General features: G+C 47.1%; 1 protein-coding gene across 1 annotated transcript; it reads left to right on the plus strand.

The window, feature by feature from the left end:
* Positions 1 to 308: 308 nt before the first annotated feature.
* MACO1 (macoilin 1) lies at positions 309 to 24,117 on the plus strand. Its single transcript, XM_058040447.1, has 11 exons — positions 309 to 566; positions 7,671 to 7,812; positions 8,551 to 8,677; positions 9,519 to 9,642; positions 9,964 to 10,142; positions 10,949 to 11,447; positions 17,026 to 17,184; positions 17,766 to 17,948; positions 19,341 to 19,461; positions 21,339 to 21,513; positions 23,000 to 24,117. The coding sequence occupies exons 1-11, from the start codon at positions 487 to 489 to the stop codon at positions 23,200 to 23,202; spliced, it is 1,992 nt and encodes a 663-aa protein (XP_057896430.1). The 5' UTR covers positions 309 to 486; the 3' UTR covers positions 23,203 to 24,117.
* The last annotated feature ends 1,824 nt before the right edge of the window (positions 24,118 to 25,941 follow it).

Here is a 25,941-nt window from a genome sequence, read left to right on the forward strand (position 1 = left end):
AACTAGCCAGCAGCACAGTAGGCAGGAGGAGACCAAAATCTGTATTCTGATTGGTTGACAGGCCATCAATCACAAATAACCCTCTCTGATTGGGTTGCAGGGCCGTCATTCACAGTGGTGGGCGTGCCACGCGACTGCACGAGGCGGGCTCAACTTTCTGACACTGCGATTGGTCCGTTTTACCGTCTGTCTGCGTTTGCCCGCTGCCGATTGGTCGGACATGCTGTCACTCAGGTGGGATCAACCGTTTGATTGGCGATCGCCGGGGAGGCGGGGCGCTGCGCGGCGGCTGCGCGGGGGGACACGGCGGGGAGGGACGGACCAGGAATTATTTTTATTTCTTTGTTTCCCGGGGAAAAAAAAGGGAAAAAAAAGGGAAAAAAAGAAAAATAAACCCAAAAAAAAAGTCCCGCGCTCGGGAACCCCCCGCGGGGGCGGATGGTGCTGCCGTGAGCGGGGCGGGCCGGGCCGGGCCGGGCCGGCGGGATGAAGCGGCGGAGCGCGGACTGCAGCAAACTGCGGCGGCCGCTCAAGCGGAACCGCATCACCGAGGGCATCTACGGCAGGTACCGAGCGGCCGCCGCGGCGCCGGGAGCGGGCGGGTCGCGGCCCCGGGCCCCCCGGCCCTGTCACCGTCATGGCGCCCCGGCGCCCCTCAGGCGCTGCCCCGCCCCGGGCCCTCCGCGCCCCCGGGGCTCCGCGGGGCCGGGGCTGCTGCTGGCCAAGGTGCTGCCGGTGCTGCCGGGAGGGAGCGGCCGGAGCCGGCCCCGGGGTGCGCGCCCAGCGCCGGGGCCTTCGCCCTGGGTCACCCCCGGCGCTGCCGGAGCTCCGAGCCTCGCATGGGGAGGGTTCCCCGGCGGTGCCGGAGCTCCGAGCCTCGCCTGGGCAGGGTTTCCCGGCCGGGTCTCACAGCTGGGTGCTGCCGGAGCTCCGAGCTGCCGCTGCCGCCTCAGCTGGGTCTGCGCGGGGAGGCTTTCCCGGCTCGGCATTCCCAGGCTCGGGCTCGCACCCAGCCCGGCTGCTCGCTCGGGGTCTCTCAGAGTTGTTCTTGCCGGGCTGGTGGGACTGTGGGGAAGCCGTGAGAGCTGGGAACTGCCGGGGCAGGGATGGACGGCCCGGTGTGTACCGGGGGGACACAGCAGGTGCCCGGCTCACCCCTGGCCCTGGCAGCGAGGAGCCCAGCAGCGCTGAAGGGAGATGCACGTGGGACGTGTTGTGTTTTCCAGGTGCTCCCAGGCCTGGTTTGTGTCCCGGGGATATTTCCTAGGTGCTCACAGGTTTGTGTCTCAGGGATGTTTTCCAGGGCTGGTTGATGTCCCAGGGATGTGTTGTGTTTCCCAGGTGCTCACAGGTTTGTGTCCTAGGGATGTGTTGTGTTTCCCAGGTGCTCCCAGGGCTGGTTTGTGTCCCAGGGATGTGTTGTGTTTTCCAGGTGCTCCCAGGCCTGGTTTGTGTCCCGGGGATGTTTCCTAGGGGCTCTCAGGGCTCACAGGTTTGTGTCTCAGGGATGTTTCCCAGGTGCTCCCAGGGCTGGTTGATGTCCCAGGGATGTGTTGTGTTTCCCAGGTGCTCACAGGTTTGTGTCCCAGGGATGTGTTGTGTTTCCCAGGTGCTCACAGGTTTGTGTCCCAGGGATGTGTTGTGTTTCTCAGGTGCTCCCAGGGCTGGTTTGTGTCCCAGGGATGTGATGCTCCGGTTCTGAACTGGAGTTTCCCGGGTGCTCACAGGTTTGTGTCCCAGGGCTGGTTTGTGCCCTAGCACCCATCCCGTGTAAGGAGCAGTTCAGAGCTCTGCTCTCCCGACTGTGGCAGGTTTTTTGTGTTTCTGTGGCGTGCAGTAATTGTGCATTTCTCAGTCAGCAGGAGTTTGGGTCAGGAGAGCCTCGGGAGCTGGTGAGAGCTGTAGTAAATGTGCTGCTGTCCCATTTCTGTTTCTAGTTCAGTGGGGTTGATGAATGCAGCGCCTGGAAACCTGAGCGAGCTCATACAATTCAGATGTTAACTTTGCATGAGGGAAGCAGCTGCTGGGGAGCTGTGACAGGAATAAAACTGTCCCAGTGTGCTGCTTATCCCACTTGGAGTGAATCTGTGAGAGTGGAGAGCTTCTTGCTTCAGACTTTCAGCTTTTGGGAAAGCCCTGCCTGGAACGGTAAAGAAAATAATCCCTTGTGTGGAAATTATTATTCAAGGTGAAGAATAATTCAAATATGTAAGAAACTGTTTATAATTTGGTTTCAAAAGTCATTCCAAATGCTTTGCCTTTGAGTGAGAGAAGGAGGGGAAATCAGGGAAAGCTCAGGGGAGCTCCAGGAGCTGAGTGTGTGCAGCAGGGAGAGCTGCTGGAGTCTCTGAGCAGCTGAGGCACCTCTGCCTTCGCTCCTCCTGGGATGCTTTGGTTCAGGAATGGATTTTTAGCCTTTGTTTCACGTGGCAGTTTGCTAAACAGAAGCAATCAGTGTGCTCAGGGTGTTGTCACACAGAAAAGGAGAAATGGTGGGAAGGCTTTTCCCTTTGCCATCTAAGCAGAGGGATGTTTTTCTACATGGATCTGGGATCTTCCTTTTTTAAAATATTTTTTCTGTCTCCATAATTCACTGGTCAAATACAGGTAACTTCTCACAGAACTACAGTTGTCTAAATTCTTGTAATTACTGCACTTATTTATTCAGCTTATCTTAATTGTCCCCATCAGCTTACACAGCCCCAGTAAATGCAGTTATCAGGAGGAAGCATCCTGGCTTTATGGGCAGAGCAGCCAGGCTGAGCAAACAGCACCATTGGGATGCTTAACTCTTTGTTTTGTTTGGTTTTTAAATTAAGCCTGATCTTAAATTGAGCCTCCTGTCCAGCCTGGCATGTGAGCAAGGCAGAGCTGTCACTGTGAGTGAGAGCTGGGAAAATGAGGAGCTTTGGAGCAGGAAAAGAAGGAATTGTGCTGCAGGGAAGCTCTGGTGGCAGACTTCATTGCACGTGTAAAACTGAAGCAGATTATAAAAAGTGGTAGAAAAACAGAAGAGGGTTAGCAATATAAATTCCTGGGCTGCACTGAAAGGTGTGGATGATCTGGGAATGCTGATTTTTGCAGTGACTTATGCTCTTCAGAAGTATTGCAAGATCTGTGGAAAGAACTTTATTATAATTAAAAATAACTGCTTCCAACTGATCTCCAGACCCACCACACTCATGGTGGGAATAGGAGGGTCTCTTATTTCCACAGTTTATATTCCAAATTTTGCCTTGTCCTGTGTAAAACAATGGCAACAGTTTAAAAATGCTCAAGCGATCTAACATCTCCTACCTTTGGCAGTGTGCATGCATTAAACCCCTAATTGTTAATTAAAGCATTCATTGCAGCTCGTCATCAGTTGAGCCATTAAAGTTTATTTGTTCCTGCTTGTTCCTAAGTCTTCCCAAGTCCTCATCTTTGCTCTGGCTGAAATCCTCCAGCTGCATTGCTGCTGTTGCTTGTTTTGGCTCTGCTTGGTGCCCCTTTCCTGGCTGGGCAAGATGAATTCCGCACATCCCTGCTTGGAGCTGTGCTGTCACACCAGCTGATGGCTGCTGTCTCACGGGTTCCCTGACAGTGCTGGAACACTGCGTGTTCCCTCAGAGCAGGGTTGTTTTAGCTGGGTGGAAATTGCCCTTTATGGCAGCCAGGTGGGTGCCTGGCTCAGCTCCAGGTGGCCCTGGTGGCACAGGGCAGGACTCCTGGGTGCCCTGAGCCCACAAACACTCCTGGTTATCCCCTCTGCCACCCAGACCCTGGCAGGGCTGGGTTCCAGGGGTTTCTGACAGCCAAATCAGCTGGGAGGGAAACCAGCACTGCCTCCAGGAATGTGGCCTTTTGTAGGCTGTTCTTGAAAATCCAGAATCATTCCTCCTGCTCATTTCTTTTACCAGCTTCCTATAGAGGCTGAAGCATTTTCTGGAGGTCTGGAGCAAAGCAGCAGAGCTGCCTTTTATGACTTGAGCTTCAGTGCAGGGCTCCAGTGTCATTTATCCTGCATTTCATGTGCTCTGCTGTGCCCTGGCTCTCACTCCCTGCAGCTGAAGGGGCTCCTGTGGCTGCATTTTGGGATTTTTGGGGTTCACAGCTGAGTTCCCAGCGCTGGCAGTGCCTGCTGTGGCTGCATTTTGGGAGTTTTGGGGTTCACAGCTGATTTCCCAGAGCTGGCAGTGCCTGCTGTGGCTGCATTTTGGGGTTCACAGCTGAGTTCCCAGCACTGGCAGTGCCTGCTGTGGCTGCATTTTGGGATTTTGGGGGTTCACAGCTGAGTTCCCAGCGCTGGCAGTGCCTGCTGTGGCTGCATTTTGGCATTTTTGGGGTTCACAGCTGAGTTCCCAACGCTGGCAGTGCCTGCTGTGGCTGCATTTTGGGGTTTTTGGGGTTCAGAGCTGAGTTCCCAGCACTGGCAGTGCCTGCTGTGCCAGCCCCACAGTGCTGGGAGCTGACTGTGTGCCCCTGCAGGGATTTATTTCCCTTTCCTCTGCCCAGCTCAGGGCTGGGTGCCCTCTGTGCCCTGAATCAGGGCTCAGGAGCTTTCCTGAGTTTCCTCACATTTATTTTCCTTTCAGACCTGTGGCTGGCAGGTGTTTCTCATGGTCAGTGCCAGCAGTGATGTTTTCTGCCTTTCAGACTCGCCGTGTTTCCCTCCTTCTGCCCACTGATAACAACCTTAGATATGTTTGTGTGTTTATTAGATAAAGCTTTAATATTTGCTAATCTCCCCTCAGCATGCCAGTGTTGTGGCTGCTGGCTAACCCTGAGTGGGGGGTTGTTGATTATTGGGTGATTTCACCCAAATGCTCAAATTCACCTTTTTTAGGCTCACCTGTGCCCCTGGCTCCCTGCCAGGCTGGGGCTGCCTCCCACCCCACTCCATTGTCTTGGATGAGTCAGGCTGCCAGTGGAACATGCCAGGATTGCCTTTCCAGCCTTTGGGCCTTGCTGGTAACAGTGGGATGGAATTAAGGCTTGATCCACCCCCAGTTTGGGTTTGGGGTGCGGAATTGGGCCTTTTCCTAGGGATTTTTGGCTGTGTTTTTACCTTAGAGCTGGCAGAGGATCTGCTCCTGCAGGGCAGTAAAAGGAGAACAAAGAACAAGAGAGGAGGAAAAAAAGGGGAGGGGGGGAAGGAAATGGCATCTGGCACTTGCAGGGGGAGGAGGAATAAGGAGGAAAATTATTTATTTGCAAATTCAAATGGGGAGCAGAGGCACTGCAGGGTTATGAATAAATCTTTCTATTCAGTGTACATTAGCCATCAATTGACCTCTCAGAGAAACTGCAGCTCTGCAATCCCTGCTCCTCCCTGCCCTGTGCCCTGTTCCTGGCATGCATGTGTCCATCCTTCCTTCCTCACCCTCCAGGACTGATGCCATATGCTGTTCCATGGGGAAAGCCCTGGCCCTAAACCTCTGCCAGGGCAGATTTTTGCCATGTGTCAGGAAATTGGATAACCCAGATTTTGGGTATTTATCTGCAGGAATCTTCCCTGTATTGGGATCCACCTCAGAATTCCTCGTGGAATACACTTGATCCTGTGCAATAAACAGGTTTTCCAGGGATTTCATTCCTGGGGATGTGTTTCAGCTGGCCTGAGCACAGACCTGGCTTGCAGCACCTCAGGGCCAGCAGGATCTGAGATTTGGGCCCTTCCCTGCTGGGGCCAGCCCCAGCATTGAGAATTTGAGACTTCCCTGAACTCCTGGAATTCTGAGTGCCTTTGGAGCCTTCAGACAATGAGGAATAGGCCCTTTAATAGTGTTGGCAAAACCTCCTTACAAGCGTTGCATTGTTCCAATTCCACTTTAGAAGGTGCTAAGTGTCAGCGGGGCCCTGGGATTGATATGAATTTAATATCAGAAATCACTTTAATGGCTGTGCTACAGAACTCCTGCTCAGCAAATGCTTTCACTTGGAGTGGCACTTCAGGGCTGAGCAGCATTAGTCCTGACAGCCCTCGTGTGCTGGGGAAAATGGGGTCTGCTCCTGCCTTGCAGTGGCAGGAAAGTAAACAATAACCACGAGAGTGACCCAGGGAAATGCTCCACAACACAGCTAAACTGAGCAGGGAATTGCTGGCTGTGATGGTTTTATGGAAATCCTCAGATCTGGACCCAAATGTCACCTTTAGTGTCAAATATTCCCTGAGTGCAGCTGCTTTTTACAGATTTCTGGTGAGGATCTGAGCTGTAAATAAACAGGGGAAGGCAGCCTGTGGAAGCACCAGGACAGTGTGACCATTTAAGGGATTTTGGTGTGGGATATTTTCTTGGGTTGGAGCCTTTTTGCAGAACTCCCACTGAAATTTTAGTTTCATTCTTCTCTAACAGTGATTTGTGACTGGGGCTAGGTCCCTTGGAACTGAAAACACTGAAAGCACTTCCTTAACTTTGCAAGTGTGTGCCATTAATTTTGTTTCCATTCCCCTGAAGTGTTTCCTGGAGCCTTTTGCTGTATTTTTTCCCAGCCAGTTCAGTTGATAAGGGCTCTCTCAGGCACCTGCCATCCACCTCTGGCTCCCAAGAAATCCAGGAATTTTCCTGGGTTGGGTGAGAACTGTGCAAGTTCAATCATTTCCAAACCTCTGCTGGCACCCAGCTCTTTCCCTGGAAATTTGGGGTTTTGTCTCTTCCCCAAAGCTGTGAGCAAGTTCCTAAAAAAGCCCCGAGCAGGGCAGAAACTCGACCCTGCCTGGCACTGGTGCCAACCTTGGCACCTCCCACTGAACATTCCAGGGCAAAGTTCTGCTGCTTGTGCTGGCACAGGAGGGAAAACAAGTCACTAAAAGGACAATTTGCATTTGATTTAAATGAGAAACAAATATTTTTAACCTTTTTTTTTTTGTTGTTGTAACCTAATAGAGTTACAACAAGGTATCGAGGAGCTGGAGTGACAGATCTGGGGTGGTGGGTTTGGGGAAAAAGGGGTTTTGCTGCTTTTTTGGAAGAATGGATTGGGCTGATGCCTCAAGTGTTACTTGGGTATGAGCTCAGAGTGTTTTTAAGCCCTGTTGCCAAGAAGGATCATCAGTGGTTCAAAATGCAGGACTCAGAACATGGGAATGTGGCTCAGAAATAATTAAAAATAGAAGTTAGGCTGGTCTCAGGCCTCACGTGCTTCCATTTTCCTGGGGTTTGTTTGTTTGTTTTTAAGGGATCCATTTGCCTTCATAGAAATGTTTTCAAATCTACCACTGATAACTCAGTATCCAAACAGTCCTTAAATTGCTGTAGGCTTAAAATACATCTCAGTTTATTGGTGTTGCAGTCTGTGTTAAATGAGGGAACATCTGCAGCCTGCTGAGGAGGGGAACACGAAATTCCTGAGCACCAGGGGCAGGAGGGGACTGGGAAAGGAGCATTGCAGCTGGGAGAGTTTACCTGTGTGAGATTGTAGAGGGACATGGTGCTGATGAGCAGTGACCCTGCTGGTTATTGGGGAAAATAAATGCCCTTCAGTGTTAGCTTCATTAGGCCAGGCCTGCTGTAATGGGATAATAAAAAAAACCAAAAAACCAAACCTAAATGTGTTTTATGAAATTATTTTGGCTGGTATTTTCTTCTATATTGTCCTTAGTTTTAATTCTGAATATTTTAATTAAAAAAAAAAAAATCAGTTTGTCTGTTGGAAATTCTGACCTGAAATTTGCTTTTTCCTTCCCCCAGCACCTTCCTGTACCTGAAGTTCCTGGTGGTGTGGGCCCTGGTGCTGCTGGCAGATTTTGTGCTGGAGTTCAGGTTTGAGTACCTGTGGCCCTTCTGGCTCTTCATCAGGAGCGTTTACGATTCCTTCCGATACCAGGGCTTGGTGAGTGGCACAGAATATTCCATTTTCCACAGGCACAGTGGCACAGAACCTCCCCAGAACATTCCCAGGAATATTCCATTTTCCTCAATGACAATGGCACTGAGCCTCCCCAGGAATATTCCATTTTCCTCAGTGACAATGGCACTGAGAGCCCCCTCACAGCACCAGGGCTTCTCTCTGATGGATACTTGATCCATGGCCAGTGGAAATGAAATAAAGATTTATCCAAATTTCACCACGGAGAAATATTGTTTAAATTCCTGAGCTGGGTTTGAATGAATCAGAATTATATATAACATTATATATGTGTAAACAGGCAAGAATTTCTGCATTATTTTAAAGAAAACCCTCTATATAAACTTTTAAAATATATATATATGTGTGTATATATATACACATATGCTATCTATCTATATATAGGGTTTTATATATATATATGGTTATATTAAAAATATACATATCCATATAAAATATTGCTATTTATATAGATTTATATATTTATTTTATATATATATAAAATATATTTTTATTTAGAAATACTCATTTGTATATAAAATATATATAATTTTTATATTAAAATTAAACATGTAATATTAGAAATATTGGGGAGTTATAAAGTTATAGCTATTAGATATTTTATGTGAAATTTATTATATGTATTTTAATAGATATAAAAAACTGTATTTGGGTTGGAATAACCAAACTCTCTTCTTTTTCCCCCTCCCTCCTTTCTTTCAGGCCTTCTCAGTATTTTTTGTGTGTGTAGCATTCACCTCCAACATCATCTGTCTGCTCTTCATCCCAATCCAGTGGCTGTTCTTTGCTGCCAGCACCTATGTGTGGGTACAGTATGTGTGGCACACAGGTGGGCATTATTCTTTAGTTACAGCTTCCTGACTCATTTATAATTTCTGTATTTCCAACTCTTCTCTATTGACAACTTCCGGGGCTCCGTGTGTATCTCACATCTTTTAGGAACAAATCCCCTCTGCTGTTGCCTCACTTAATGCAGCTTTTTTAGAGTTAAAAATTTTGGTTTGTTTTTTTATTTTGTATTTCCAGTCAGCAGGAACTGAAGGGGAATAAACAGGAATTCCAGAGCAGTTAAAAGAAAATTGAATTCCTGACTTTAAAACTTTACTGCAGTGATTGAACAATTACAGAGCACGCAGGACAAGTTTGTGACAGTGTTCTGTTCTTCCACACTCAGTTGTTGTGCTGATAATCTAGTTAATAATGTTCAAATATCAGTTATTTCAGTGATCAGAGTTTAATTCTGTGTTAGCAAAGCTGGATCCAGTTTCTGAGCTGGTGGTGCCAGAGGCTGCCCTCACAGTTTGGGATTCCATGGAGAATTCTTGTCCCCCTCTGCTGCCCTTTTCTCCCTGAGTTTGTTCTCACAAATCCCTGGGTTTGGATAAGGAAATGGAGCTGGGGAAGTTGGTTTAATTCCTTCCCACAATCAAATTTAATTTAAATTTTTTCAGGGTAACTTTTCACTCCCCAGATTGTTGGGGTTTGGGGTTTGTTGGGAACATTTTGTGTCAGCCCTGATGCCAGGGGTGTGATGGGAACTTGCTTTTTTTTTTTAATGAAAATCTTTAAGGTTTGTTTCCTCAGACTCCTGAAATGTTGTAAAAATAACTTTCAAATCTTTGCTGCCTGTTCTCTGTCCCTGAGTGCCTCTGTTTCCCTTCTCTCCACAGAAAGAGGTGTGTGCTTACCAACAGTATCACTGTGGATACTTTTTGTTTATATTGAAGCAGCCATTAGATTTAAAGATTTAAAAAACTTCCACGTGGACCTTTGTCGTCCATTTGCAGCACACTGGTGAGTGCTTCTCTGTCCTTTATTACCCAGGAAAATGAATAATCAGGGCTTTTTATTTGGGTCCAGGGCTTGGCTGTTCAGTTTTCCCCTCACAATTCTGCCATGAAATATTCCATGAGAAATGTGTGTAAACAAGGACCCAGTGCCACCTTTCTGTGCTGGGAGGAATTTGCAGTGTGGATATCTCAAGCATTTCTTGAAACAGCAAAAACCACTTTAGAAATCAGTTTCTGTGGAGCATGTTCATATATATATATATGAATATGTGTAGATGAATTATGTATATATTTGATTAATATTGTTGTTTTTTTTCCTCCTCAGCATTGGCTACCCTGTTGTGACTTTGGGCTTTGGCTTTAAAAGTTACGTCAGCTACAAGATGCGGCTGAGGAAGCAGAAGGAGGTGCAGAAGGAGAATGAGTTCTACATGCAGCTCCTGCAGCAGGCTCTGCCCCCAGAGCAGCAGATGCTGCAAAGGCAAGAGAGGGAGGCAGAGGAAGGCAAGTTATCCCTTCATGTGTGCTCTGTTCTGTGCTGCTCCAAGGAAAAATAAACCCCAGACGTGCTGGGGAGGAGCTGTGGGGGTGTTTGGGGGTCCCAGGATGAGGGGAGAGATGAGAATCTTGACTCCATCTTTCAGAAGGCTGATTTATTACCTTATTGTATATGTTATATTAAAAGAAAATGATATATTGACACTCTACTAAAAGATTAGAAGAAAGGACTGATAATAAAATCTTGTGACTGCTGACAGCCTCGACACAGGTGGCTGTCATTGGTCACCGAGTAAAAACAATTTCACAAGCTGGGTAAACAATTCTCCAGATCACATTCCAAAGCAGCAAAACGTGGAGAAACTGAAGCTTCTCAGCTTCTCAGGAGAAAAGATCCTGGCAAAAGGATTTTTCATAAAATTTGTCTGTGACAAGGAGCTGCTCCAGCAGCTCCTGGCTCTGTTTGGTGGGAGGGTGGTGAGCTCAGAGGGGCAGAAATGAAATCACTTTGGAGGGGTTAATGTGACAGGAAAAGGGAATTGTGGCCCCTCTGCTCAGTTCCTCATTAGCAGCTGCATCAGTCAGTGTTGTGTGAAGCTCTGCTATTTATTCTTAAATCCTCTTTCCTGCCTGGAATGAGGCAAAAAGCCTTAAAATTGGTGACTTTGGATTCTCTTTTCTAGAGAGTCTCCAATCCTGATTGTTTCCTGCAGGAATGATGGATGTGTCCATAATGATTTTTTTCTGTCTGTGGCACGGTATTGATGGATTTAATGAACTAAGTTGGTTTTTTTTTCACTTTGGTGTTGCAGCAGCCAAAGGATTATCTGATATGGATTCCTCAATACTCCTGCAGCACAATGGGGGCATTCCAGCCAACAAAAAGATCTCTGCAACGTTGCCAGAGCTGGAATATCGAGAAAAAGGGAAAGAAAAGGACAAGGATGCAAAGAAACACAACCTTGGAATAAACAACAACATTTTGCAACCTGTAGACTCTAAAATACAAGAAATTGAATATATGGAAAACCATATCAATAGTAAAAGATTAAATAATGATCTTGTAGGAAGTACAGAAAACCTCTTGAAAGAGGACTCATGCACTGCCTCGTCCAAAAATTACAAAAATGTCAGTGGGGTTGTGAACTCCTCACCCCGCAGCCACAGTGCAACCAACGGGAGCATCCCCTCCTCATCCTCCAAAAATGAGAAAAAACAGAAATGTGCCAGCAAGAGCCCGAGCACACATAAGGACTTAATGGAAAACTGTATTCCTAATAACCAGCTAAGCAAACCAGATGCACTGGTAAGGTAAGTTGGGCCTGAGCCTTGTCTCATCCTCCCTTGCTCCATCAGGACTCGGGGGTTTCGTTTGCTGTTTATCAGGAAAATGTCATTTGTGATCGTGTGGAATTGTGCAGTGGTGGGACAGGATCTCCAGAGATGTGTGCAGCTGTGTTCTGGGTTCTGTTTGCATTCTGGAGCAGGTTGCTTCATGTCTGGCTCAGGATCTGCTGCTCCCCTGGCTCTCAGCTCTGGTGTGAGGCACCAGAAATACTCTGGTGGAAGGCAGGAGGAAAACCTGAGGAAATCAGCTCATCTGTCCCTGCCAGCTCCTGCCTTGCCTCCAGGGAGCTCACTGGGCTTTCTTGCTGCCTGAACAGGTGGTTTGGTTTTGTTTTTCCTTTGGAGTGTTTGGCTTTTGCTTTAATCTCCACTTCCAAGTGAGTGCAGAGAGCCAGAACTTCTGTGGAGCTGAGCTCAGCTCTGCCCTCAGCCCTGGGACCTGGCAGCATGGAAAATCCCAGCTTTACCCTGCTCCTGGAGGTTCAGAGGGACCTGGAGCTGTGAGATCAGAGGTGTTGTCATGTGCTGCCAGGAAAAGCAGCAGTGAGGGAAGGGCTGTGGCTGTGCATGGAGACACGTCTGGAACAAAAACTGTCCCACAGTTCTGCCCTTCTCCAGCATTTCCCACCTGCTCATGTCTCTTATTCCTTCTTCCACCAATGGTGGCCAGCTTAATGGGCAGGTCAGGCTTGTTTTCCCTGCAGGTACCTTTGATAATTGGGCTTTTATCTCAGAGGATTTGTGCTGTGGGAACACAGTTACTTCAACGGAAATATTATTTTCCCTTCTGATAATCACTCTACCCTGATTGACATACCCCTGCCAATTAAACACTGGACTAATTGATACCTGATGTCTGTGGAGAACCTGTGTGGGGTTCAGAAAGTAACCAGCCAGTGACATCTGTGACAGGATCCTGCCAGTTAAACACCTGGACTAATTGATACCTAATGTGTGTATAGGATTTGTGTGAGGGTCAGAAAGCAGCCAGTCAGTGGGATCTGTGACAGGATTAGTCCAGTTAAAACACCTGGAAAGAGCTGCCAGCGTGGGGATGTGTGCTGGGACAGGGACTGAGGGTTAAAGCTGCTGTGTTCAGGAGTTTCCTGCTGAAATCCTTGTGTGGCAGCTGAGAGCAGGTGCTCACCAATTCCCCAGGGTGAGTTTTGGATTATAGAAATGAGTCTGCAGCAAAACAGATCCTGTCCTGAGGGAATTGCAGCTGCTGGAAGGACACAGAGCACAGCTGGACTCAAAGGGCCTTACTCTGCCCTGAGAGGGAATTCCTGAAGTCTGAACTCCTTCAGACGAGTGTTTTTGGGATGTGTGGCTGTGGAGTTGTGGCACAGGTCCCTGGAGCTGTTTCTTGTCCCTGATGTCCCCATGCAAACAGCCCAAATCCAGCTCCTGCTGCAGTCATCCATGGAATCTTGTTTCTGCTCAGCCTGGCTGTGCAGCTCCCACACCAGTGAGAGCATAAACTCACCTGACAAATTGGATGGGATGGATGCACTTAAATTTAAAAATTCATGGTGCTTTTTTATTTTAACCTTGTCCATTATCCTGTCCCTAGACTTCCAGGCATTTGTTCATCAGTTTTTCCACTTGCAGGAGTGTTACTCATTCCTGTTATTAAACTTTCAGTCTGCTGGAGCCTGGAAAGGGCTCAGTGAAGTCCTGATTTGTTCAGACTCAGCTCAGATCTGCCCAGCTTCCAAATAAAGCTGCTTTTCCTGACTGGGTGTCCAGCAGGGTGGCAGAACCAAGCTGCTTTCCTTTTGTGTCCACAGAGGATGGCCCTGGGCTGAGTAACCAGGAGCAAATGTGAAATATTCCTTCTGCAAATGTGAAATGTTCCTTCTGCTGCTGGGGCTTGGGATTAGCAGGGCTGGAGACAGTCAGGATCAGGAGGTTTTGGAGACCAGGAGCTTTACAGGGTTGTTAACTCTGTAAAGTTAAAGTTGTTTGATGTGTTCTATGTGGAAGGGTCCTGAAGTTAAGGTTTATGTATGTATTTTATACATGCTCTTATTTGAAGCTAAGCTTTTCCTTTTGCTGTGTCTGGTGCAATGTCAGGGCCTGAGTTTTATGGAGAGGAACTCCCTGATGCCCATCCCTGGGGATTCTCCATCCTTGCTGGAGCTGAGGGGTCCCAGGGGCTCAGGAACCTCTGGGGATTTCTGAGACATCTGCTGAGGGTGCTGGGAGCTTGTCAAGCCCTTCAGCACTGAATTTGTGGTGTGAGTTCCTCTTTCCCAGCTCCCTGGCCCTGGGGCCACTGGAGGGATCCATTTGGGATCAGCCTGGGTCCCTTTGCACTCTGCTGTTTGTCAGAAGAGCAAACCCATCCCTTCTCCCATTTCCCTGGTTTCTGAGGTGGAGCAGATTCACAGCCTCAATATGTGGAACAAGTCCAAGCTGTAATTGCTGCAGAATTATTTTTTTGTTGTTTATTGCACATTACACTGCAAAACCCATGACCTGCCTCTGCCTTTCAGCACCCTTAAAAATCCCTGCTCTGAAAGCACACAAAACCTGGCAGTGCAGCTTGGCAGGACTGCCTGTATCCACAGAGGTCCTGCCTTTGGCACACGAGGTGATGAACAAGCTGTCTCATGTACTAATTATTCCCACAGATAACGAGGACATCTTCTGGCACTTGGACTGGGAAAATTCTTGGTGGAGCAAAAGCTGCTCTGCCACAGCTTATTTCACTTTTCCTAAAATGGTGTTACCTGCAGGGACAGACTGGGAGGATTTTAATGTGAATTTGTGGCCATTTGGTGCTAATATTGTAAAATTTGGTGACATCACTGGTGGGCAGAGAGGGGCTGGTGCCTCCTGCTCACCCCCTGGCTGGGTTAAAGCAGCAGAAGGTTTCCTGTGGCAGCTGCAGGGGGGTGATGGCCAAGCTTCCCTGCCCCAGGAAGGCAGGCACAGAACAGAAAATCAGGATTGGGAATGGAAATGAGGAGTGTGGGAGCCAATCCCTCCTGCAGCCCCTTCCCAAGGCAGCAGGGAGCTCAGGAACAGAACATTTCCAGCCCTGAGAATGGCAGCAGGGACAGGGGGGTCCTGTCTTTTTGAGGGTTCCCTGTCTTTTTGGGAGTTCCTGGCTTTTTGGGGGACTTGTGGCTTTTCTGGGGGTCCCTGTCTTTTTGGGGATCCCTGTCTCCTGCTCCCAGGAGCTGCAGGGAGAGCCTGTCAGTCCCAGCAGGGTCACAGTGGCCCCTCAAAGGAGCAGCTTCACTGCAGGAGCTGCTGGTGCCAGGAGGAGCTGGGGCTTTTGGAGAGCACCTCAGGGCCCTGTGGGAACTTTAAAATGATCATTTTTATATAAGCAGCGTTTCATTTACCCAACAACTGCCCTGTCCATCATTTAACACTGCACAGGGTGGCACCACTCCCCTAAAACCAGCTGCTCTTCCCATTTTGGGGCTGAGGTTGGAATATTTGCTCAGGTTTGCAAGTTCTTTCCCTCAGCAGAGCACCAAGTGATTTGTGCACTTCCCTTTGAGGTGGGTATTTGCTTTGTGCTGTTACTATTTGCCTGTAAGTTGTTTTTTTTTCTGTCTGAGGGTGCTTTTGATCATTTATAGAGCCCTGAAGGAGTTAATCTTGTGGGAGGCCATTTCCATGGATGTGGAGAGGCAGCTGGGGCAGGAGGGGGCTGAGGTGTCCCAGCCCAGCCCTGCTCCCCTGGCTCCTCATTCCTCCTCTCATCTCTCTGGGTGTTTTTGCTGTTCCACAGCCACCTCTCTGGATTTCCTCAGCCTTGGGGATCCCACACTTTCCCCCTTCACTCAGTGGCACAGATGTTCTCCCTTCACTCAGTGGCACAGGATGTTCTCCCTGCTCATCTCTCAGTACCTTTTAGGCTGAGTTTTCCCTGCCCTGAAGCCCAAAAATGTTTCATTAAGAAATCAGAAGGCTCCAGCCATTCATCTGCACTGCTCAGTGTCACTGAGGGCATCTCTTTTTGGCTTTTGTGAGTGCTCTCCTCATCTTAATGTCCCACTGCCACCAATTCAGAATGGAAGCCTAGGAAATAAAAGCACCTTCATCTTCTTTATGGACACTTAAAAACTCCCCAATCAATAGCTGGCAGAGCAGAGGAGGCTTGTGTGAGAATGGCTGGGGTGTATTGCTTTCAGTGAGTGTGTAACAGAGTTTAAAATGGTTGATTATTCACCTGTGATGTGTTTTTAGTCTAGGAATCAATAACCTCATTTGTGGGAGAAAATGAAAGTGAGCTGAGTGCCTCTCCTCCAAAATGTGTTTTATTTAACAATATTTTAATTAAAAAGATTACATGAATCTTCAGGAACTTTCCAAAGCTACAATTTCAAGTGTAGAGCAGATGGTCTCTGTTCAAGAGCAATTAAAACTAAATTTACTGACTCCTGAGCTGGGGGTGACTTAACACATCCTCTTACTCGGCATGCACATCATGTGCTGCAAGAAAGCACCAACATGTTGAGGTGACAATTCACAGCTCTGGCTGGCAAATCCAACTCAGCATTTGTGGACAGAATTAAATCTCTGTGTGTGTGTGGCTCTGTCCTGCTTTGGAGCAGGACAAGACGTGTACAATATTTACAATAACTTCCCAATATCACCTATGTTAGACAGTGAGCTTCTACTCTAAACCAATCTAAAAGTGCCACCATCACCCAGAAGATGGAGGCCAAGAAGAAGAAGGAAAAAGGCTGGACATGCCCAAATTTCTTCATCTTGCCCCCTGAATCCCCATTCTAAAAACCCCAAAAATCTATTTTTCACCCTGTGATAAATTCACAGTCATTCTACTTAAACTTTCATGGCTTGTAATACTTCATATAAGGTTGGTATTTGGTTTTTTCCAAGGGCTGAATCAAAGGCCCAGGGTTCTTGGTCTCTGAGCTCCCTGACAGGGTCTCGAGCCCTCCAGGGCAGCCAGAGGAATTCCCTGGGTTCCAAATCAAGTAATAAATCCAAATATTATCCCAAATAAAATTACTTTATTTATCCCAAATAAAGTAATAAATAATAAAGTATAATAAATTAATAAATGAGCCTTGAGAACACGGTGTCTGCCACAGACATATTTTATGAAAAGTCTTTAGGATTTTTCCTTTTGAGAAGCTGAGAGGCCTCAAGAACAAAATGTAAACAATGGTTATCTGCTGCTGTAGAATGCAACAGGTGGATTTGTGATTGGCTTATGTTAGTTATTTCTAATTGATGGCCAATCAAAGTGTGCTGGCTCAGACAGAGAGTCCAAGCCACCAGCTTTTGTTATTATTCTTTCTTTTTTTATTCTTAGCTAGCTTTCTGATGAAATCTTCTATTCTTTTAGTGTAGTTTTAATATAATATATATCATAAAATAATCAATCAAGCCTTCTGAAACAGGGAGTCAGATCCTCGTCTCTCCCCTCATCCTCAGCCCCCTGTGACCAGTGTCACAGGAGTCAGGTGCACCATGCTGCCTTTGTGGGGCTCCTGGTTTCCCTCGGCAGGGAGCCCATCCCCACCCAGTGCTGCTGTCCTTGTGCCCCCAGGTTGGAGCAGGACATCAAGAAGCTGAAGGCTGACCTGCAGGCCAGCAGGCAGGTGGAGCAGGAGCTGCGCAGCCAGGTGAGCTCGCTGAGCTCCGCCGAGCGCGGCGCGCGCGCAGAGACCGGCCAGCTGCGCCAGGAGAACGAGCTGCTGCAGAACAAGTACGTGGGCACTGCCAGGGGGGAATATGGGGACATGGAAACACCCTCCCTGCTGAGCTGGGGTCATTTGGGGTGCTTATTGTTGTACTCTGGAAATAATTAGGAATTATCGTAATCTGGAAATTAATTATGGGATTCTCAAGGATATGGGAGTAGGAATAACAGTTTGTTATTAGGAATTGTTGTAATCTGGAAATTAGGGGTTCTCAGGAATGTGGAGTAGGAATGATAGTTTGTTATTAGGAATTGTTGTAATCTGGAAATTATGGGGTTCTCATGCAGAGATATGGGAGCAGGAATGAGTTTGTTATTAGGAATTATTGTAATCTGGAAATCTCAAGGATATGGGAGTAGGAATGACGGTTCGGTATTAGGAATTGTTGTAATCTGGAAATTAAGGGGTTCTCAAGGATATGGGAGTAGGAATAGCAGTTTGTTATTAGGAATTTCCAGATTACAATAATCTGGAAATTATGGGGTTCTCAAGCAGGGATATGGGAGCAGGAATAACAGTTTGATTTTTGTGTTAAATAATCCTAAAATGAGAGACAGATTTTAAACTCACTCCTGTCCCCCTGCAGATTGCACAACGCTGTACAGATGAAACAAAAAGACAAACAAATGATCAGCCAGCTGGAGAAGAAGCTAAAGGCAGAGCAGGAGGCACGAACCTTTGTAGAAAAACAATTAATGGAAGAAAAGAAGAGGAAGAAGTTGGAAGAAGCAACTGCAGCACGAGCTGTGGCCTTTGCTGCTGCTACCAGGTGCTCTGCCCTTGGGAGCCTTTGGGTGGGAAAGAGGAGCCTGTGTTTGATCTTTTACTTTAAAAAGTCTTTTATGTAAAAAAAAAAAAACCAGCTTTATTTGCATTGAGAGGCTCATTTGTGTTAAAACAAGGCAGGACTGGGAGATGTCTCCCCTGCAGCTGAGCCTCAGTGCCTACATGACATTTACACATGTACAGGATGAGTGTTCTCTAAATTACCTGCTCTTCCTGCAGTGTTGTGTCCTGCTCAAAGGAACATCTCCCTTCACCTGGGAACTGGGAGTCAAGGATTTGTACAGTGACATTGGCCATAATTCTGGAATTTTCCTGCTGGGGCAGTGTTCCTTGTGGGGTTCTGCAGTCCCACAGTAGCACATGCTGGGGGCACTTTAACCTGCAGGGCTCCAAATGTCTAAAAGGAATTATTCTTGATTTTCTGCTCTCCTCAGAAAGGAATGAGTCCCTTATCAATTGGAACATTGATTATTCCCTTATTTGGGTTTAGCATCCCCCAACATTCCCTTATTTGGGTTTAGCACCTCCCACATTGCCTTATTTGGGTTTAGCCCTGCCCACATTGCCTTATTTGGGTTTAGCCCTGCCCACATTGCCTTATTTGGGTTTAGCCCTGCCCACATTGCCTTATTTGGGTTTAGCCCTGCCCACAATGCCTTATTTGGGTTTAGCCCTGCCCACATTCCCTTATTTGTCTTTAGCCCTGCCCACATTCCCTTATTTGAATTTAGCCCTGCCCACATTCCCTTATTTGGGGTTAGCCATGCCCCCATGTCCTTATTTGGGCTTTGCCCCACCCACATTGCCTTATTTGAGTTTAGCACCTCCCACATTCCCTTATTTGTCTTTAGCCCTGCCCACATTCCCTTATTTGAGTGTAGACCTGCCCACATTCCCTTATTTGGGGTTAGCCATGCCCCCATGTCCTTATTTGGGCTTTGCCCCACCCACATTGCCTTATTTGAGTTTAGCACCTCCCACATTCCCTTATTTGTCTTTAGCCCTGCCCACATTCCCTTATTTGAGTTTAGCACCTCCCACATTCCCTTATTTGTCTTTAGCCCTGCCCACATTCCCTTATTTGGGTTTAGCACCTCCCACATTCCCTTTTTTGGGTTTAGCCATGCCCACATTCCCTTATTTGGGCTTAGCCACGCCCACATTCCCTTATTTGGGAATACTTTCAGTAACTGCACTGCTGCGAGGGGAGTCGCTGTGCTGAGCAGACCAAAGTTGGCTCCTTCTTTTCAAGCCTCAGTTTTTATTTTATTTTAATTGTCGGTGTTGGACGCAGCTGAGGAGGGGCAGGCCAGCTGTTATCTCTGAGGGCTGCTGTTATCTGTCTCAGCTGCTGAGCTGTGCTGTGTCCCTGCAGGGGGGAGTGCACCGAGACCCTGCGGAGCCGCATCCGCGAGCTGGAGACCGAGTGCAAGAAGCTCAGCATCGACATCAAACTGAAGGAGGACCAGATCAGAGAGCTGGAAATCAAAGTGCAGGTAATGGCCAGCCCCAGGGACTCAGGGCAGCACCCAGGGAGAGCTCCCAACCCTCCCACATCCCTGCATCTGCAGCACACCAAGGCCCAGGGAGTGCAGATCCTGCCCTGGATGGGGGCAGGAGGGACCTGAGGCTCCTTCCAGATCCTTCCATGGTTCCAGGAGGCTCCATGCACACCATTCCATGGTTCCAGGAGGCTCCATCCACACCATTCCATGGTTCTAGCAGGTTCCTTCCACACCATTCCATGGTTCCAGCAGGTTCCTTCCACACCATTCCATGGTTCCAGCAGGTTCCATCCACACAATTCCATGGTTCCAGCAGGTTCCTTCCACACCATTCCATGGTTCCAGCAGGCCCAGAGGCTCCTTCCACACCATTCTCTTGGTTAAATGGGGATTTATTCCCCCCAAACCCACTGGTCCGTGTAGGCTGAGGGTAGAATCCCCTCAGTCGCATTTTTCTCCTCATGCAAGGAGCCTTTGCCACTCTCATTGTAATAACTAATGAATTTCACTGAAGGTTGCTGATCCAGGGCAGTCTGGAGCACTGGCCAGGCTATTATTTTTGTGTTAAGTGCCTGAATTTGAAAATACTTTGTGGCAGGTGTGCAGCAAACAGAGCTGGGTTTGTTACAGCTACAGAGCTCAAATGTGTGCCCTTATTCCTGTCCTAAAGATGTGCTCAGACTGACAATCTGCATGAAAATGGATTTTTAATGCCTCTTCAAAGCCCACCTGGTGCTGCTGTGGACTTGTTTCCCAGTCACAGGTGCAGCCTCCTTGTCCCTGGATTTACCAAACCCTTGACAACAAGTGTGGCTTATCCCTGGAGTGTTTGAGCATGGCTTCTAGATAATTAAACCCAGCTCTAATTAAGCTTTTTAATTCCATGAGCATCTTCAAACTGTTAGAGAAGCTTTTTGTTGCAGGCATTAATATTCTGCCCTTTGCACTCTTGTCCCTCCATTTGAAGGTATAGAATATTTTTGTATTTTTTTTCCCCCCAGCCACAGTTTGCCAGGATGACATTGTTTTGCTCCTAGGCTGACATTTTTTTGCCCCTCAGGGTGGGTTTTTTTGCCCCCTAGGATGACATTTGTGCCCCAGGCTGGCATTCCTGGCATGCTCATCCCTGTGTCCCTGCAGGAGCTGAGGAAGTACAAGGAGAACGAGAAGGACACCGAGGTGCTGATGTTGGTGCTTTTTTGCACTCAGAATTATATTTTTGCCCCCTAGGATAACATTTCTGTCCCCAGGACAGGATTTTTTGCCTCCCTAGGATGCCATTTATGCCCCCAGGCTGGCATTGCCCCATTCTGGCTCATTTTCCCCTGCAGGAGCTGAGGAAGTACAAGGAGAACGAGAAGGACACCAAGGTGCTGATGTCGGCACATTTTTACCCCTTAGGATGCCATTTTTGCCCCCCTAGGATGCCATTTTTGCCCCCTAGGATTCCATTTGTGCCCCCAGGCTGGCACTGCCCCATTCTGACCCCATTTTTCCCTGCAGGAGCTGAGGATGTACAAGGAGAACGAGAAGGACACCGAGGTGCTGATTTGAGCAATTTTGTCCCCCAGGATGACATTTCTGCCCCCAATCTGGCATTTTTGCCTCCCTAGGATGCCATTTGTGCCCCCTAGGATGCCATTTGTGCCCCCAGGCTGGCACTGCCCCATTCTGACCCCATTTTTCCCCTGCAGGAGCTGAGGAAGTACAAGGAGAACGAGAAGGACACCGAGGTGCTGATGTTGGTGCTTTTTTTGCCCTCTGGATGATATTTTTGCCCCTTAGGCTCACATTTTTCCCCCTATAGGTTAACATTTGTGCCCCCAGGCTGGCATTCCTGGCATTCTGAGCCCATTTTTCCCCTGCAGGAGCTGAGGAAGTACAAGGAGAACGAGAAGGACACCGAGGTGCTGATGTCGGCGCTCTCGGCCATGCAGGACAAGACCCAGCACCTGGAGAACAGCCTGAGTGCAGAGACCAGGATCAAGCTGGACCTGTTCTCTGCCCTGGGAGATGCCAAAAGGCAGCTGGAGATTGCCCAAGGTACCTGGGGGCTTCCATTCCACACAATCCTGGGGAATTCTCAGAGGGAATTTGGCATTGGCAGCTTTGGGGATGTGGAGCCGGAACCATCTGAGCTCACCTTGCCAGCCCATCATGATAATGAACATTAAAATAGGTGTTTCAATTAATTCATGATTGTTTTCTGCAGTTTATAAACCATTACAAGGAGCTGGAGATCTTTTAAAGCTCTGAAAAAACTCTCTCATTAAAAGAGATAAATGAAATTAAGCTTGTTAAGCTGCACTCCTGCCATCCTAATAATAATATTTTATTACTCCTCAAGCAAATAAAACTTAAATTTGAGGAGAACCCAACCTGTTTTAACCCTGAACAGGTGAGGGGAGTGTGGGCACTGCCACCAGAGGGAGCAGAAAACCAACATCAAACCCAGCCCAGGCTTTGTGCAGCTGTGCAAACCATGGAGCAGCTCAATAACTTTGCATTTCATTTCCCTGCAGAAGGTTGTTTGACTGCAGGAATATTTAATTAGAGGGAGAAATTGTTTTGTTTTGTTTCAGCAATGGGTTTTTTCATCACCAGGTTGCAGGAATTGCTGTGGTGGTGGTGTGGAAGCTCAGAGAGAAATGATGGGAATGGGACAATTTGGAAAATTAACAACTTTTATGACCAAATATTTGCTTTTTGTGAGGAGTTTGGAGAAGGGGAACGGAAAAAGGCAGAAAAATGAGATTAAATAGAATTATTCTTTAGGAGTGGTGCAGCTGTGAATGCAAAGTAATGCAAAATTATAATGGGAGGGTTGAGATTTGTTCTGTGATAATCGGAGATAATCAAACCCAGCTCTGAGCACAGACCAGGAGCTGCACAGGGGTGGTTTCAGGAGTGTCTGTCAGGCGGGGAAGGGAAGCTCTGAGCTGCTGGGTGCTGATTTCAGGACATGATGGTGGTGGATTCAGGAGTGGTTTCAGGAGTGTCTCTCAGGCTGGGGAAGGGAAGCTCTGAGCTCCTGGGTGCTGATTTCAGGGCATGATCTGAGCTCCTGAATGCTGATTTCAGGACATGATCTGAGCTCCTGGGTGCTGATTTCAGGGCATGATCTGAGCTCCTGGGTGCTGATTTCAGGACATGATCTGAGCTCCTGGGTGCTGATTTCAGGGCATGATCTGAGCTGCTGGGTGGTGATTTCAGGACATGATCTGAGCTCCTGGGTGGTGATTTCAGGACATGATCTGAGCTCCTGGGTGGTGATTTCAGGGCTGCCAGGCTCTGAGCTGCTGGTTGGTGCTTTCAGGGCAGGCTCTGAGCTGCTGGGTGCTGATTTCAGGGCTCTCAGGCTGGGGAAGGGAAGCTCTGAGCTGCTGGGTGCTGATTTCAGGGCTCTCAGGCTGGGGAAGGGAAGATCTGAGATGCTGGGTGCTGATTTCAGGACATGATCTGAGCTGCTGGGTGCTGATTTCATCCCTGAGCTGCTCTGAGCGCTGCCTGTGCTTTTTGCCGTCCGCAGGGCAGATCCTGCAGAAGGATCAGGAGATCAAGGAGCTGAAGCAGAAGATTGCAGAGGTGATGGCAGTGATGCCCAGCATCACCTACACTGCAGCCACCAGCACTCTGAGCCCCGTGTCCCCACATTATTCTTCCAAATTCGTGGAGCCCAGCCCCTCTGGACTCGACCCCAACGCCTCCGTGTACCAGCCCCTGAAGAAGTGAGGGAATGCCAAGGTTCTCTGTGCCCCCGGGGGTCTCTTGCAGTCAAGATTGAAATTGTTTCGTGTGGGACTGTGTTTGTTGTCATTTCCAGCAGGAGAAAAGAGCATTTGGCTAGAGCTGCCCATCGGTTTTTCTTGTAAATTTTTAGGGAACCTCACAGAACTTTGCGATTTGTTTTCCTTGGCCAACGCATTAAAAACGATTCTTGGTTTTCAAGTAGCCAATTTTGCCTTTTTATGTACTCTTGCATGGTTTCCTCTTGAAAAAAAAAAAAACAAAAAACCACAGGGCTTTGCTTGGTTTTGAACCCTTTCTCCTCAGTTTTTTATTTAATTATTAAATTGGATTTGCAGATTCATCCAGTGAGGAAAACCCCTCAGTTTGCCAGTGAAAGGGTTAAACAACCCAACAAAGCTTTGATTTATTGATGTGTTCAATACAAAAACGTGGATGTTGCAGAAGATAATTTGATTTTTCCCCCCTCAAAGGACCAAACAAATTCCAGGGGCGTTGTTGAAGGGAAGGAATAAAGAATAGCTGATGATGTGATGGTGGTTGTTGTGTGAAATATTTCTATCCCCATTGGTGTTTTTTTTCAGTCATGGAGAATCGCTGAACAGTCTTGTCCACAGTGCCTTGGGAAAAGACATTTCAAGAGGAAACTTGATGGTTTAAAGTATTTTTTTTTTTTTTTTGCCCCCCTTCACTGTCATCCAGCTTCTGTACCCGAGCTCGTTCAGAGCTGCTCGTGCTTGGTCAGGATCCAGGCTCCATGCTCTGTTTTAGTTCCAAACTCTGCAGTTTGTTCTGTCCTTGGTGGTCCTGCCCTGGAGAGTGAAGGTGGAGCTGTGCAATGTTCTGTACACGAGACACTGTAAAGCTGCCTAATAAAAGCTGCAGTTCTGGGGTTTTTTATTTATTCACCTCTCATTCACACTTGGTCTCCCCTCCTGTCTCAGGGGTTCCCAGCCCTGCTGCCCAAGAGCTGGGGGTTTATTGAGGGGTTTTCATGGAAACACTCAAATTTAACACAAAAATGTGAACTTGGGGTTCTTACTCAGGAGTTTTCCAGGAAACCCTCAAATTGCACCAAACACTCAAATTTAACACAAATTAAAAATGTTGAGTTTGGGGTTCTTACTGAGAAATGTTCAAGGGAACCCTTAAATTGCACGAATTAAAAATGTGAGTTTTGGGTTTTTATTGAGGAGTTTTCAAGGAAACCCTCAAATTGCACAAAACGTTCAAATTTAACACAAATTAAAAATGTGAGTTTGGGGTCCTTACTGAGGAGTTTTCAAGGAAATCCTCAAATAGCACAAACTGAGATTGTGTGTTTGGGGTTTTCATTAAGGAGTTTTCAAGGAAACCCTCAAATTGCACAAAGGTAAAAATGTGTGTTTGGGGTATTTATTGAGGAGTTTTCAAGGAAACCCTCAAATTGCACAAAGCACTCAAATTTAACACAAAAATGTGTGTTTATATCTATAGAAAGGGGTTTTTGCACCGACAGCTTCTGCAGTGGGAGGGTGGGGATTTGGGAGGGGGAAGCCAAGAGGAAATCCAGCCCCACCTTTAGGATTTTGCAAACAACGGACTCTGGAGGTTCTGAAAAGCAAATAATTAATTTTTTTTAAATTATGCTGTTGATTGGCAATTACCTCATGGAACAACAACATAAAAGTGAGTAGGGCACTCAGGGCAATAGGAAAATCCAAATTCCAGGAGTGCATTTGCTGTGGCTGCTTTTGGAGCCCCCCGGTGTCACTGTGCCCACTGCTCAGGGCTTTTCCATCCTGGGACAACGTGGAATTTATCCCTGATTTTTGTGTCCAGCTCCCCCCTTGGGCTCCCTCTTTGTTCACCACTTGGCCTTGGCTGCACCCTCTTTTTTTCCTGTGGGGTTTACAAAGAATAAACATTTTCTTGCAGATAAAAAGAAATAATTTTAATTTTTTTTTTCCCTTTTTAACTGCCCTGATGTGGAAGCACACAGAATGAGTTTGGTTTGTTATTCCAGGTAAGGTTTTGCTTTTGCAGCAGTGAAGCAAAGGAGGAGCAGCTGGATTTGGGTTCCTGGATCAAATCAGCAGCTTCCCCTGTCTGGGGGCTCTAAAACCAGGTAAATTTAAATTTAAATTTATTGAGAATTGCAGAAGTTTGGCCTTTGTCCTTTTTCAGACACACAGGAGGAGCAGCTTCTCCCTGGCACCAGGAAATTCGAATGTTCTGTGTGCCAGGATCCTGCTGGGGGCAATGCCAGAGCTTCCCTGAGGAATCATTTTATTTTATTTTATTTTATTTTACTTTATTTTTATTTTTAATTTTTTTAAATTTATTTTTAATTTATTTTTATTTTTTAATTTTATTTTTATTTATTTTAACTTAATTTAATTTCATTTATTTATTTTTTTATTTATTTAAATTTTAATTTAATTTTAATTATTTTATTTTATCTTTATTTTAATTTTATTTTAAAAATATTTTATTATTTAACACCATTATGATTTATCAATATCATTATTTGATATGATAATATCCTGCCACTCCCATGCCCAGGAGCTGCTCCAAACATTTTATTTTGAGGACATTTGTGTGCAACAGATGCATTTTCTGCACTCCAAACCCCAAAATCTCCCTCGATAGCACGATCTTGGTGTTTGGTAGAAAATTGACAGAAATTCCTTCGTGTCCTGTCCGCAGCAGCCACGAGAGGGCCCAGGAGCCCTGGGTGAGCCT

The sequence above is a fragment of the Melospiza georgiana genome, chromosome 24, assembly GCF_028018845.1.
Source record: "Melospiza georgiana isolate bMelGeo1 chromosome 24, bMelGeo1.pri, whole genome shotgun sequence".
Taxonomy (NCBI): domain Eukaryota; kingdom Metazoa; phylum Chordata; class Aves; order Passeriformes; family Passerellidae; genus Melospiza; species Melospiza georgiana.

Coding starts and splice junctions, on each gene's coding strand:
- MACO1 (XM_058040447.1), top strand. CDS start 487: ATGAAGCGGCGGAGCGCGGACTGCAGCAAACTGCGGCGGCCGCTCAAG. Junction 567..7,670: donor ACCGAGGGCATCTACGGCAG/GTACCGAGCGGC, acceptor TCCTTCCCCCAG/CACCTTCCTGTACCTGAAGT. Junction 11,448..17,025: donor AAACCAGATGCACTGGTAAG/GTAAGTTGGGCC, acceptor TTGTGCCCCCAG/GTTGGAGCAGGACATCAAGA.